At 37.8% G+C, this 14,193-nt stretch overlaps 1 protein-coding gene across 1 annotated transcript; it reads right to left on the reverse strand.

Annotated features, from left to right (window-relative positions):
- Positions 1-10,006: 10,006 nt before the first annotated feature.
- LOC128660351 (cytochrome c) lies at positions 10,007-13,363 on the reverse strand. Its single transcript, XM_053714157.1, has 3 exons — positions 13,174-13,363; positions 11,544-11,720; positions 10,007-10,378 (listed from the first exon to the last, which is right to left on the reverse strand). The coding sequence occupies exons 2-3, from the start codon at positions 11,710-11,712 to the stop codon at positions 10,230-10,232; spliced, it is 318 nt and encodes a 105-aa protein (XP_053570132.1). The 5' UTR covers positions 11,713-11,720; positions 13,174-13,363; the 3' UTR covers positions 10,007-10,229.
- Between the last annotated feature and the right edge of the window lie 830 nt (positions 13,364-14,193).

Genomic DNA, 14,193 nt, shown 5'->3' on the forward strand with positions numbered 1-14,193 from the left:
TGAAAGCAGCACCCATCGGGTGAACGTCCAAGGTGAATGAAAAAGACAACGGGACCAGCCGATTAGAAGCCCCATTCTCCCAAGCTCAGAACTGAGAAAGAAAAAATAAGATGGAGACGTTAAGGAGATTGGCCTAATCACCAAACGTCATATCCATTTTGCCATCCAGCTTCTAAGGCCTTGGATCCCTCGGCCCACTAGGACTAGGATCCTCCAACATTGCCAAAACAAGTCTTAAAAGAACACGAAGGTGAGCCAGCCTGTAACGGAAGGCAAAATCATCCCTCGCCAGATCAACCAAAGACCCTGGCTCCGAGATTGGGGCCCCTGAAGCTTAAGGGGCCAACGCTTTCCCAGAAGGCCGCACTAAATTTGGCGATCCCACGCTTGACGGGCCTTGGTTAACAGAACACGGACTGTATCTTAGAAACACTTCACTTGGGAGATATAAATGAGTCAGCACCATAGAAATGGCCATGCAGAACCGTGCTGTAACCTCTGGAGGAAACAAGCCACCCTCCGGAGGAGTAAAAGCCATAGGGACACCTGCATGCGTAGCCGGGAAAGGGTCTGGGTCACGCGCCTCACGGAAACCTCGGAGGCGGATGGCTCAACGCACTCTAAGCCCCCTGACTGGGGAGAAGAGAGTACTCTAGAAGGGCAATCGGAACATAACTGATGGGAATTGATTACCCAGGCCATTTCATATTCATCACATGACGCATTCTCCGTATCGGAGGCATCCGTGTCTCGCATATAAGAATCCTCCATAATCTTGGGATTACAAAAATTACAGAAACTAACTGGCACCCTTTAACACCCCCAATGGCTGGGGCATTTACTCCCTCCTGTGAACCAGTCAACCCACGAGCTATACTCTCTCGGTCACACACAGTCAGCATACGGAAGTGAAAAAAACAACATAACCGCACCCGTCGTGAGGTGCACCGTGCCAGTCACAAAAAGGGTGCTCAATCTTGTGAGATCAAGTCATTAAAAGAAGGCCGTTATGTTCCGTAAAGGCCGTGAGCCTATTCATAGCTACACATTAGCAGATAGAACCATATAACAAACATGATTAAAATCCCCACCTGTTCAATAATCCCCTCAGGAGATATTAACCCATGATCCATATTAAGATAAAAGGAGTCCCACTGGGACCCTACCTTGTTTCGTCAACAATATATTCTCAGATTGAAATAAAATGAAACAATCTTACCGGAATCTACGCTGTGGAACAGGAACACTGCCCTTCAAGTGTGACAGATAGTAGCCTCGCTTCTGACATGGACTTGAGTGAAGAAAGGTAGGCAGCGAAACTCATCAACGCTGATTACCAAGGAGCTGTTAATCTGAGTCGGGATGGGTTCGCAGGAAAACTCCCCCTGCATATCCGGACTCTAACTTTCATCCATGCTCTCTCTGAGAGGTTGACAGGATTACTTAAAACTCCAGTCTTATTGCGGAGTACTACCCTCCATAAGAGACTCTCTCAAACTTCTGACACTTCTCTGCCAACCTCCTGTGACAAAAGGCAAAGAATGACTGGGGGATGAGGGAAGTGGGGGAGGTATTTAAGCCTTTGACTGGAGTGTCTTTGCCTCCTCCTGGTGGCCAGGTTCTGTATTTCCCAAAAGTAATGAATGCAGCTGTGGACTCTTCCCTTTTAAAAAGAAAATAGGTAGTAAGATGTCAGTGACAATTATAAGGTGGGGGAGGGAAGACAGCTGGTTGAGGGGGGTCAGGGAGGGATATGTCAGGTGGGGGCTGATATCTACACTAAAGCTAAAATTAACCCTACAAGCAACCTAATTAACCCCTTCACTGCTGGGCATAATACAAGTGTTGTGCACAGCAACATTTAGCAGCCTTCTAATTACCAAAAAGCAATGCCAAAGCAATATATGTCGGTTATTTCTGAACAAAGAGGATCCCAGAGAAGAATTTAAAACAATTTGTGCCATAATTGCACAAGCTGTTTGTAAATAATTTCAGTGAGAAAGCTAAAGCTAGTGAAAAAGTGAACAATTTTTTTTATTTTATCGCATTTGGCAGTGAAATGGTGGCATGAAATATACCAAATTGGGCCTAGATCAACACTTTGGGTTGTCTACTAAAAAAAATATATATACATGTGAAGGGTTATTCAGTGATTCCTGACAGATATTGTTACAATGTAACTGTCGCAAATTTTTTGGGGAAAAAATGGTTTTGAAATAGCAAAGTGCTACTTGTACTTATTGCCCTATAACTTGCAAAAAAAGCAAAGAAAATATAAACATTGGGTATTTCTAAACTCAGGAAAAAATTTAGAAACTATTTAGCATGGGTGTTTTTTGGTGGTTGTAGATGTGTAACAGATTTTGGGGGTCAAAGTTAGAAAAAGTGTTTTTTTTTCAATTTTTCATCATATTTTATAATTTTGTTATAGTAAATTATAAGATATGATGAAAATAATGGCGAGAAAAACGGTATATAATATGTGTGGGTACAGTAAATGAGTAAGAGGTAAATTACAGCTAAACACAAACACCACAGAAATGTAAGATTAGCCCTGGTCCTTAACGGTAAGAAAATTAAAAAATGGTCTGGTCACTAAGAGGTTAAAATATGTATAATTTTAAAAAATATTTGCCAGGGGGGACTGAGCCGGCCGCTGACCAATATGGCCGCAAGTGAATAACGCTCCGTAGGCGATGCACAAACGGATCATTTTACTATAAGGTCACGGCATCATTCCAGACCAAACACTGCAGCATCTCACAGCAAAAAGCGGGGGCTACACATCAAGGTGTTTTTTCTTCCCTTTCTACGCAACTGGGAAGAGATACAAGAGATGAAGATCATACATCACCTTTTACCCACGTTGCCACCATCTTCCTGCACACAGAGGAACATACAGCCTTGCAACCAGACTATCCACGGATCGTTAGTACTGTAACCTGAGCAAGTGACTTCAGCACTACTCTAAGTAAGGTCGTTTACCTAACCCTCTCAAGACACAGGGTATTCTCCCTCATAAGATTAAACTAGGCCTATCAAAAGCAGAGACAAACAGGGTCTGCAACATTGGACCACGCATCAGCCTCTTAGTACACGAACATCATCCCCACAGAACATGTGACAGCGGTATTGGTGACAACTAATCCTTATTAAACAGGGTAGATAACCCTTTACAAAGCTCCATACATCAGGAACACCTCCACTAAAGCTTACTTGTGGCCTAGCAAAAATAAACACCAAAGCAGGAAAACAAAGTCACCTAATACCGGCACAACGTGGTGACTATCACTAGACCAGGTCGTGTAACCCAACTCCAAACATTAAGATGTTATCTTCACGCAGCTTCGCTGTAAAATGAGGTGCCTGATACGATCGGATCTCACACTCCACAACAAGCTGCTAAGCACTAAACCGATCTATATTAACAAGAGAGTTGATAGATTGCTTATACACTTTCCCAAACTTGACACTTCGCCTACTAGTCTACCCAATAACTATTACAAACCTTTGTGCAGCCTCTTCACACACTGAAGGCCCAATAACGACAACAAGCCCCTAACTGTACAAAACTATCTCAAAGATAAATACTGACCGACACCAAATCTCATATGGCTTCAAGAAGAAGCACCATACCAGAGAAACCTAGCAAACCTCAGGGGATAATAGGGACTAAGCCAAAAACATTTTAAAACTATAGAATCTACAGTCCTGGATATAGAGACTCACAGCCTACTCCTAAATCTCCAGATATGAGGGGAGACCAGATCCCACCAACAGACAAGTCCTCTTACTAGAGCAGATCTTTGCTTTCTCCCCACAAAAGCAGATTTTGGCTAGATATGTGCGATTCGGTTCGATTCGGAAATTCGGCGATTCGAACCGAACCTAATTTCCGAATTAAAATTTTGCCGAATTGAATTGATTCGTAAATTCGGATGGCCATTGGATTACACTAGTATTGTACAGTATGTTAGGTTAACACCTAATATACAGTATAATACTAGTCTAATCCCACCTAACACTTATCGAAATGCCGAATTTCCGAACCGAATCCAGCTGAATTTCTTTGAATCCAAAATGAATCCAAAACGATTCAATTCAAAATTTTCCGAATTTGAATCGATCCGAACTTCGAAAAATTCCGAATCGATCCAAACCGAATTTTTTCGCCATGCACATGTCTAATTTTGACAGTACCCAAATTATCTAGCAGTGAGTTTCCGGCAGGTTACTTTAACTCAACCCTAAAATGTTGTTGGATGTTAATCTTCTTGAACAGGAACATGCCATTCCAGCTCCTAGATAAGATTAGTAGGTACTGTAGACTACTCATTGCAATGGCTTATAAGAAAAAGGTAACAATGGCACTACTGCTTATATTGAGTAAACCCTCCAGATACCATATTTTAGAATTTAATACAACTAATATCGTATGTATTGTGGGTAGGGTGTGCTGTGTATTGAGTTAAATAGCAAACTGAAAATAAGAGAGGTGAAGGAACCAATTCTTATAGAAGAATACACTTGTAGCACTTGGGGGTTTAGAGTCAATCATACAGCTTGAAAAACTGAAAAAATATACAACTTTGATCAAGTATGGGAAATGTGGGATTAAAAAATAGGACAAATTAAAACTTAAAGGAACAGTCAACACCAGAATTTGTTGTTTAAAAAGAAAGATAATCCCTTTATTACCCATTCCCTAGTTTTGCATTACCAACACTGTTATAGAAATACACTTTATCTCTGTGATTACTTTGTGTCTATGCCTCTGCAAACTGCCCCCTTATTTTAGTTCTTTTGACAGACTTGCATGTGAGCAAATCAGTGCTCACTCTAGGGTAACTTCACGTGCATGAGCTCAATGTTATCTATATGAAACACATGCACTAATGCCCTCTAGTGGTCAAAATGCATTAGCATATGGACCTCCTAGGTTTAGCTTTCAACTAAGAATACCAAGAGAACAAAAGCAAACCTGGTGATAAAAGTAAATTGGAAAGTTGTTTAAAATTACATTCCCTATTCAAATCATAAAAATGTTTTTTTTGGACTTGACTGTCCCTTTAACTTTTATTAAGTCTCTTAAAATAGGATAGTTAGTATATATTAAAAGCACACTCAGGTAATTCAAGCAGTAAACTGTATTATGGCAATTGGATTGAGTTACTAAGCATGATAAACAAAATATACTGTGAGCGAGCTTGTAGCTGTTATCAACACTCCGCTTTTGTTATTTAATTTCCAGATTCCCCTATTAATCAAACACTTCTAATTGTTTTAAACCTCGTATTGCGCACACACTAATATGTCTAACTTTCCATATATGTGTTGGAAAGCTCCAGGTTTTTAATATAGGTGGGATGAGGAATCTTGATTGTTCAACATAAGACTCTGATTAGATACCTTGCATCTATGTGACACTACTGCAGTGACATAGGGATAACTGTGGTTGCCTTTTACACAGTGAAATGAGTATACACACAAGAGTTCATATAAAGTCTGTTATGAACAATATATGCCGTGAAATAAGTATCAGCACAAGAGCTCTAGTATAGTATGTTGTAAATAAATGTGGCCTGTTGCATTGTGCATAATAGTATATGAGCTCCAATAAAGAGTCTGTGCAGAGGCGTCACTTAAATATAACCCTCAGTAAATTAAAGCGGTAACCGAATCTTAGTTGACTAGAAATGTTAAAGTGCATAGTGCAGATTAGGTATAAATTGCGGAATTAGTTTTGTACCTCAGAGCGCTCAAAAAAAAAAAAAAAATCAAAGATCGCAACCCTCCAATATACACAGCTTACAGAGCCTAGATAATTATCTTATTCAAGATAAACAGATTGCCGATACATTTAGCAGATACTATAACTCTATAGCCTCCCAGTCCCCCACACAGAAGATACTGACAGACATGATCAATTACATTTCTTCTGCTAACCTAGTTACTATAGACAAAGCAAACTTACTAACTAGAGAAACCATCACCTTCACGGACGTCCGTTATCAATGATTTACCAAATGGTAAAAGCCCAGGGCCCGACAGGTTCACGAACACCTACTAAAAAACCTTTAGGGAAGTACTGGCCCCTCAACTCCTGAAAAAGTTTCACTCGTTAGATGACAACATACCATTCTCCCCTACATCACTAGAGGCTCACATCTCTGATCCTGAAAGAGGGAAAACCACCTGACAAATGTCAAGAGTTAGACCAATCTCACCCCTAAATTCCGATATAAAGATACCAGGGAAAATACTTGCAAACAGAAAGAATAAGATCTTAGGAGACATACACACAGACCAAGTGGGCTTTGTCCCATATAAAGAAGCAAGAGATAATACTATTAGTGCTCTCACCCTTACCGCACACACCAAAAGTCAGTCCTAGATCACAAAAGATGTAGAAAAAGCTTTTGATAGGATTAGTTGGCAATTCCTAAAACACACCTTAGAAGCATTCGGAGTTGCGCCGAACATGATTATAAACATTCATGTTATATTCTAGACCCTCCACTAAAGTAAAAGGCATCTTGTCAACTCCCTTCTCAATCAGAAACGGTAAAAGTCAAGGCTGTCCCCTTTACCCCACCTTATTTGTTCTCATTATGGAAGTCATGGCGGTTCATGTCCACCACAACATAAGATTGAGGGAATTAAAGTGGGTCCAAACAACAATAAAATTGCCCTTTATGCAGATGACGTACTCTTTATGATGACATCTACCAAAACTTTGATCCCAGCTATAATTACAGAACTGATGAAGCACATTGAGTATGCATGAAACGCATCAGATCCGTAACTACAGAGCCTTGTACACTGTCTAGTGCTCTACTTGTACTGCTTGAATAAATCCACTTGGTTTACAGTTCCTGATCGTCCTCGCTTTTTGTTGTTCTTCGGATTTATGGCAGAGCTTGCCCTGAGGACTGGAACAATTACTCTACTTTGGTACTTTCAGCAGAGTCTTCACACAGAGAACAACCCCCCTTCAATACTGTGAGCGTCACCGATGATCTGGCCGCCTCTGCCCTTACGTCATCACTGAGGAGCTAGACGCGGTATCACCCGCGCACACTATCCAGTTTACCCGACGGCTAGCGGTTATCTACCTAGCCCTTTCACTACGTGTGAAACTTGCAGACTATCACGCCGTCTGCTTGACCTCATCCTCCCCAGCATCACCCAACCAATCTGGGATAATCAGAGGAATGTGCCCGTTTTGAACATTCGAATTGTTACACCGAAAGGGGTTGTACCGTTAAACTGCTTTATCATCCACTACGTTACTATGACTGATAATGACTTAATTCTCTGTGCAGACTGCATTACACATATGGTATTAACCCTTAACATTGCTGCAGCCATTACCAATACAGGATAGGTCTGAGCATTCCTCTCTTTCCGTTGTCCATATAATTACAGAACTACAAACATTCGGGTCACACTCAAAAAAAAAAAAAAACTTAGACCGACCCTACTTTATAACCTTAAGCAAAATCTGTCTACTCCAAGAACATACATCAAATAAATATTTAGGGGCAGACACACACTTCCCCTGAATACTCTATTGTTAAAACACAATTTTGCCCCCTTAAAGAAAATTCAAGAGGACCTCCGAAGATTGAGTATGAGACCATTATCTTGGTGAGGCCGAAAACACTATTAAAATGTCCACATTACCACAGATACTATACATCTTACAAGCGCTGCCAATACACATTCCAAAATAGTACATAGGTCAACTGCAGATCTCCATAAACATTTTCATCTGGAACAAGGAGTAAACAAAGAATAAACAAATCCACTCTCTATAGGTCCAATAGAAGTGGAGGTCTAGGCCTCATGAAAACATATTTATACTAGGAGTCTGTGGCCTTGCAGAGAACCCTTGACTGTTATGGAGCATCAGAAACCAAGGCCTGGGTTGCTAAATGCTGGGGCTCCTAAAGACAATAGAAAAAACATTGACAGTTTTTCACCACCAGATGGTGTTAGGTTATGTGTGTCATAGATAACACTGCTCACACACGTGGAGTTACCTAGGAATCGGCACTGATTGGCTAAAATGCAAGTCTGTTAAAATAACTGAAATAAGGGGGCAGTTTGCAGAGGCTTAGATACAAGGTAATGACAGAGGTAAAAATTGTATCAATATAACGGTTATGCAAAACTAGGAAATGAAGGGATTATCTATCTTTTAAACAATAAAAATTCTGGGGTAGACTGTGCCTTTAATTCTCATTTCCACCACCCATATTTTTCTTTTCTACCTCTCCTTCTATAAAGAGAATTGTAAATAAAATGTACTTTGCATTACTGTACTTTCTTGATCAAATAATGTGAACATCAAGGACTTTACATATATTTGATGTTTATAAACATGGAATGGGCACCCTATGTATGGATCTGTATGACATTGTATCAGGGTGGATAAAAATTAATGATTTAAAAAAAAAAAAAAAGATTTTTTTTAATTTAAATCTGATTTTTTTTATTTAAATCTGATTTGGGACAAGCACTGTCTCCAGCTCATTTTTTGGCAAATATTGTCAATATCCAGTATCAGGGTCAAAACTTAAGTGCTGAGGAAGATGAGTTAGCTATGACATGGGTATCTAGCAATCATCCATCTGTAATGCCAACTATAATAAACTTCAAAGCTAAGGGGGAACCATTCAAGAAATATATGTTTGCTGAAGATATTTTAAAGAAAGTCACACCAGTAAACTGGTGGAAGTCACTTAAAGGGACAGTCAAGTCCAAAAAAAACCCTTTCATGTTCCAAATAGGGCATGTAAATTTAAACAACTTTCCAATTTACTTTTATCACCAATTTTGCTTTGTTCTCTTGGTATTTTTAGTTGAAAGCTAAACCTAGGAAGGCTCATGATAATTTCTAAGCCCTTGAAGGCCGCCTTTAATCACATGCTTTTGTATTTGCTTTTCACAACAGGAGAGAGCTAGTTCCTGTAAGTCATATAGATAACATTGTGAGCACGCCTGTGAATTGTGGCAGACACTGCACTAATTGGCTAAAATGAAAGTCAATAGATAATAAATAAAATGTCATGTGATCATGGGGCTGTCAGAAGATGCTTAGATACAATGTCATCACAGAGGTATAAAGTATAATATAACAGTGGTGGCTGTGCAAAACTGGGGAATGGGTAATAAAAGGATTATCTATCTTTTAAAACAACAATTCTGGTGTTGACTGTCCCTTTAAGCATTTGGATTTAGAGACTGTTCAAGTAATGATTTCATTTTTAACAGCAGTAGCTTCTTCCGCAGGCGTTGAAAGAATATTCTCTTCCTTTGGACTCATTCATTCTAAATTGAGAAATCATTTGGGACCCGATAAAGCAGGAAAGCTCGTTTTTCTTTTCCAGATTATGAACAAAGAAGAAGCTGAAGATGACGAGTGAGCTACAGAGGACAGTATTTAAGTTTTTCATGTGTAGGCTGGGCTGACAGTAAGTTTCTTAAAATATATATATTTTGTTTAGCCAAATTAGTTAACAAACATGGATGTTTGTTTAAGCAAATAACATATGCTGTAATGTTATTGTTTCAGTTGAATAAATCAATTTAAATTATTATTAAGGTAATGATTATTTTTCTTCTTCCTAAGTACAACAGAAAAGTTGTCCAAATATGAATTATATTGATTAACCTATTAAACTGGGGATAAAAAAAACTAATATGAAAAAGTTGTTATTCTAAAAATCTTCATCTACTTGCATATTAAAGTTATACCAGCAAGAATTAGTCTATGTAGAAAACTATGATTTAAATCAAGCCTTACTGACTAGTGATTTAAATCAGTTTGATTTTAATCAAATCCACCCTGCATTGTATATCCCTTACATGTCTCTGATTTTGCAGTGTATAAAACCAAAAAAATATTTGCCCAAGATACCATACGAAAGTCATTGCAGTTATGTGAAACTTTTTTGGTAAGGAATGGAAAATAAAAAAATAAATAGTATGAGAATTTAAATGTTTTTTGTGTGGTTTTTTTAATAGTGGAAAGAGTTTACAATTTTGATTTTGAAAGTATTTAAATAGCCGAATTTCTGTGATCATTTATGTTTACATGCTCTGCCAGATGACAATCTTCAAAGATGCAAGGACAGTACAAATAAAAAAAAATATAAAATTTAAAAAGCATCTTATTAACAGCAACCTCCTCTCAGAAATAAATAAGGCAGCACATATGGACATTAGCTGGAGGTTGAATCTTTCAGATATGCTATTAATTCTTCTCTCTCTTGCTTCTTCCTAATGCCAGCAAAGATCATCTTTGTGCCTGGGATATACTTCTTGGGATTTTCTAAGTATTCGAACAATGTTTTCTCATTCCAGGTTATCCCTACAAAACAACATAGAAACAGATCATTAAAACAGACCAAGGTACACAGTTCAGTATATTTGAAATACAAAACAGTATTTTTTTTTTTTTTTACTTGGTCTTCAAAGGGTTATGAAAATATTTCTAAACTAAACTCAAACAACTCAAGTGCAGTGGAAAAACAACAGTCTTGCTATTTAAACTATAGGAGACTATGAAAAATAAGTAATATTTACCACACAAGCATTTTATAGGAAATTAAATTTTGAGCTTAAAAAGGGACAGTCTACACCAGAAGTTTTAAAGGGACACTGTACCCAAAAAATTTCTTTCGTGATTCAGATTGAGCATGAAATTTTAAGCAACTTTCTAATTTACTCCTATTATCAAATTTTCTTCATTCTCTTGGTATCTTTATTTGAAATGCAAGAATGTAAGTTTAGATGCCAGCCCATTTTTGGTGAACCCGAGTTGTCCTTGCTGATTGGTGGATAAATTCATCCACCAAAAAAAAAAAAAAAAAAAAAAAAAAAAAAAAAAAAAAAGTACTGAAAAAAAAAAAAAAAAAAAAAGCTTAGATGCCTTCTTTTTCAAATAATGATAGCAAGAGAACAAAGAAAAATTAATAGGAGTAAATTAGAAAGTTGTTTAAAATTGCATGCTCTATCTAAATTACAAAAGAAAAAAAATTTGGGTTCAATGTCCCTTTAAGATATATTATCCCTTTATTACCCATTCCCCAGTTTTGCATAACCACCACCGTTATATTAATATACTTTTTACCTCTGATTAATTTGTATCTAAGCATCTTCTGACAGCCCCATTATCACATGACTTATCTATTCACTTGCATTTTAGCCAATTAGTGCAGTGTCTGTCACAAGCATGATCACAACGTTATCTATATGGCTCACATGAACTAGCAGTTTCCTGTTGTGAAAAGCTAATACAAAAAGCACGTGATAAGAAGCTGTCTTTAATGGCTTAGAAACAGGCAGACATTTAGGTGGTTTAAAATGTTATAAAGTATATTAATATAAAAATGTTGGTCGTGCAAAGCTAGGGGATGGGTAGTAAAGGCATTATCTTTTTAAACAACAACAATTCTAGTGTTGACTGTTCCTTTAAAGATGGAAAACGCACACAAAAATAAAAACGTATGTATAAAGTTTTAGAATAATCTTACCTTTGTTTTTGTTAGCATCAGTGTAGGAAAATCCCTCTGCCTGACCAGTCTTGCGTCCAAATAAGCCATGCAGGTTTGGTCCAGTCTTGTGCTTTCCACCTTTTTCAACGGTGTGGCACTGTGAGCATTTCTGGACAAAGATCTTCCTGCCTTTCTCTACGTCTCCCATAATTAAACCTGTAAGAGGAAAAATAGTAGTTTTCAGCTTTGTACACATTTGAGATTTACAGGATTTATGAATCATATTTTAATGGAACCTGTGACCCTCTGTTGAGAGTTTACAAGTTTTGTACATGAGGAGTTTTAATGATGCAATGCAATTAAGCAATGTTCCACCTATTCTTAGATTTATAGGTAAAAGAGAAAGGGGGACCAGCCCAAGCAGCAACTCCGGTCCCACTAATGACATTGATCTGTGTGTCCTTTTCAGCACCAGTTTATAAAGGTCAGCACCAATCAGGAAAAGTACAAATAGAAAATAAGTTTAGGCCCAAGAAAGTCTGCTATGTAATTATAACAGCTATTTATGTACAGAAAAATATATACAGTATTTGATATTTAGTATACTTTGCTTTAGCTAATGTTTTAAGCTAGATGTTAGAAAAAAAATATAAAAAATTATATATATATATATATATATATATATATATATATATATATATATATATATATATATTAGTGGCCCACAGGTAATAACTAATATATTAAACAAAAATAGGGAGGTGGGGTATTCCCCCATCTCTGAAGTCTGAAGGGACCTAAATCAGCAACCACTACATGGCCCCTGCCCTTCAGTATGTAACTTACAACTTGATTGGAGAAATCAGACAAATCCCCAATAAGAATGAAATACAAGTCACAAACAGAACAAATGGACATCTTCCCAAAGCATTAAAAAAAAGGGTCTTTGTACAATTCCAGATTTCCACTACCCATAGCTTGCAGCTCCCCATCCCCCAACATAAGAGGAATTGTGAATGTTGGTAGAACCAACAGAGATTACAAGGTCACAGGCTAAGGAAGTCCAAGAATAGCAGGAAAAAGCATTAGGCTATCCCAACAATTAAAGGGCCATTACAGTCTAAAAATGACATGCTCAATGTAAGTATGAAATGTTATCACCACAGACCATTCAAATACAGAACACTGCTGAGCCCGAGCAGAGACTGATACAATCAGCAAGTACAGGGTACCTAATGTTGAAATTAAATGCTCTAAGGAATTAAATCATGTAAGTTTTCAACTATAAAAAGGGACTATATTTAGGCTTACACTTGAAAATAAAACATGTCATGAAAATCTGTTATAAGATATCTAAATCGATACATGTAAAGAGACCAAGACATAGTTCTGTTAGATGAGCACTACTCGCACCACCCAATAACTAAATAAAAAAAAATGTTATATGAGATACAGTAACAAAAAAAACCCATAAAGGCAATGAACAAATTTGTTGCTGCCTACATTTGAAACTGACTATACCGGACAATAAACCTCTTTCATGATAGTCTAACATGCCGCATGCATTACCGTAATTTATATAATACAGGAAATAAAACAAAGGACAAACATACATGATAAATTAAAACAGAGGATTGAACAAATAACAAATCCCATTGCAGGCTCTCACCTGGTTGTTAAGGTGCTGGTGGTGCCTCCACGTCTCTGTTAGCTTTGCAATACTCACAAGGACACGCTGCAAGCCGGGCTATGTAACCGGTATCCCTCAAACAAACTTGGAATCTAACGTATGACGAAACAATGTTTTACCAGCCAATCAACGCAGCTGTCGGCTAAAAAGCGCATACCACACTCACAACCGATTGGCCAGCCTTATGATATTGGGTTAGGTAAGCGTGGGGCGTGGGAAAGAAGACTTTCTAAAGGACATTTGGTGGTGTCGTTCTACTTTTCTTTTGCGACGTGACGTATACACACGTGATATGGGTATTGCCGTGTTACGCAAGTTGAAGGGCGAGGGAGATGTTAGCTAATGTGGGTTATTACGTGTCTTCTTCCTAGTTACTCAGAAAAGGTGGTACACGAATGGCCGCTGGCAACATTTGTAATACGGCAGTGTATATGTGAAGACTTGCTATATACGTGTTATAAATAAGAAGTTTAGCTGCAATGTACGATCGATGGACGCTAGTGTTGGGGACATATACTTGACCGTGAATAACGCGGCTATGGGTGGAATTGTTGTTAAAAGTCATATTTAAGGGACATTAAACACCCTTGTATGATTATATTAAAGGATAAATCGTGTATATATATAACCCATACTTTCATTATGTTGTCACCGTTTCCTGTAATTCCATTCTGAAATTGAGCTTTTCAGTTCCTAGAAATGGAAGTGCAGAACACTTATATTCTAATCTACACAGCCATTGGCTGCACACTCTAGTGACCTATTTATAACTGTCCCTAATTGGCCACAGCAGAGAAGGTAACCTAAGTTACAACATTAAAGCTCCCGTTGCACTTAAAGGAACATTAAACCTAATTTTTTTCATTTGTGATTCAGCTAGACTCAGAGAATACAGTTTTAAATAACATTCAAATTTACTTCTAATATTTAATTTTATTAATTCTTAAGATATCCTTTGTTGAAGAAAAAGCAATGCACATGGGTGAGCCAATCACACTA

This window comes from Bombina bombina, chromosome 5 (genome assembly GCF_027579735.1).
Source record: "Bombina bombina isolate aBomBom1 chromosome 5, aBomBom1.pri, whole genome shotgun sequence".
NCBI classification, from domain to species: Eukaryota; Metazoa; Chordata; class Amphibia; order Anura; family Bombinatoridae; genus Bombina; species Bombina bombina.

What these genes read in the sequence shown, in the direction of transcription:
- LOC128660351 (XM_053714157.1), bottom strand. Translation starts at nt 11,712, where the DNA reads ATGGGAGACGTAGAGAAAGGCAGGAAGATCTTTGTCCAGAAATGCTCA. An exon ending in TGATGCTAACAAAAACAAAG is followed by an intron (nt 10,379 to 11,543) that starts GTAAGATTATTC and finishes GTTGTTTTGTAG; the next exon opens with GGATAACCTGGAATGAGAAA.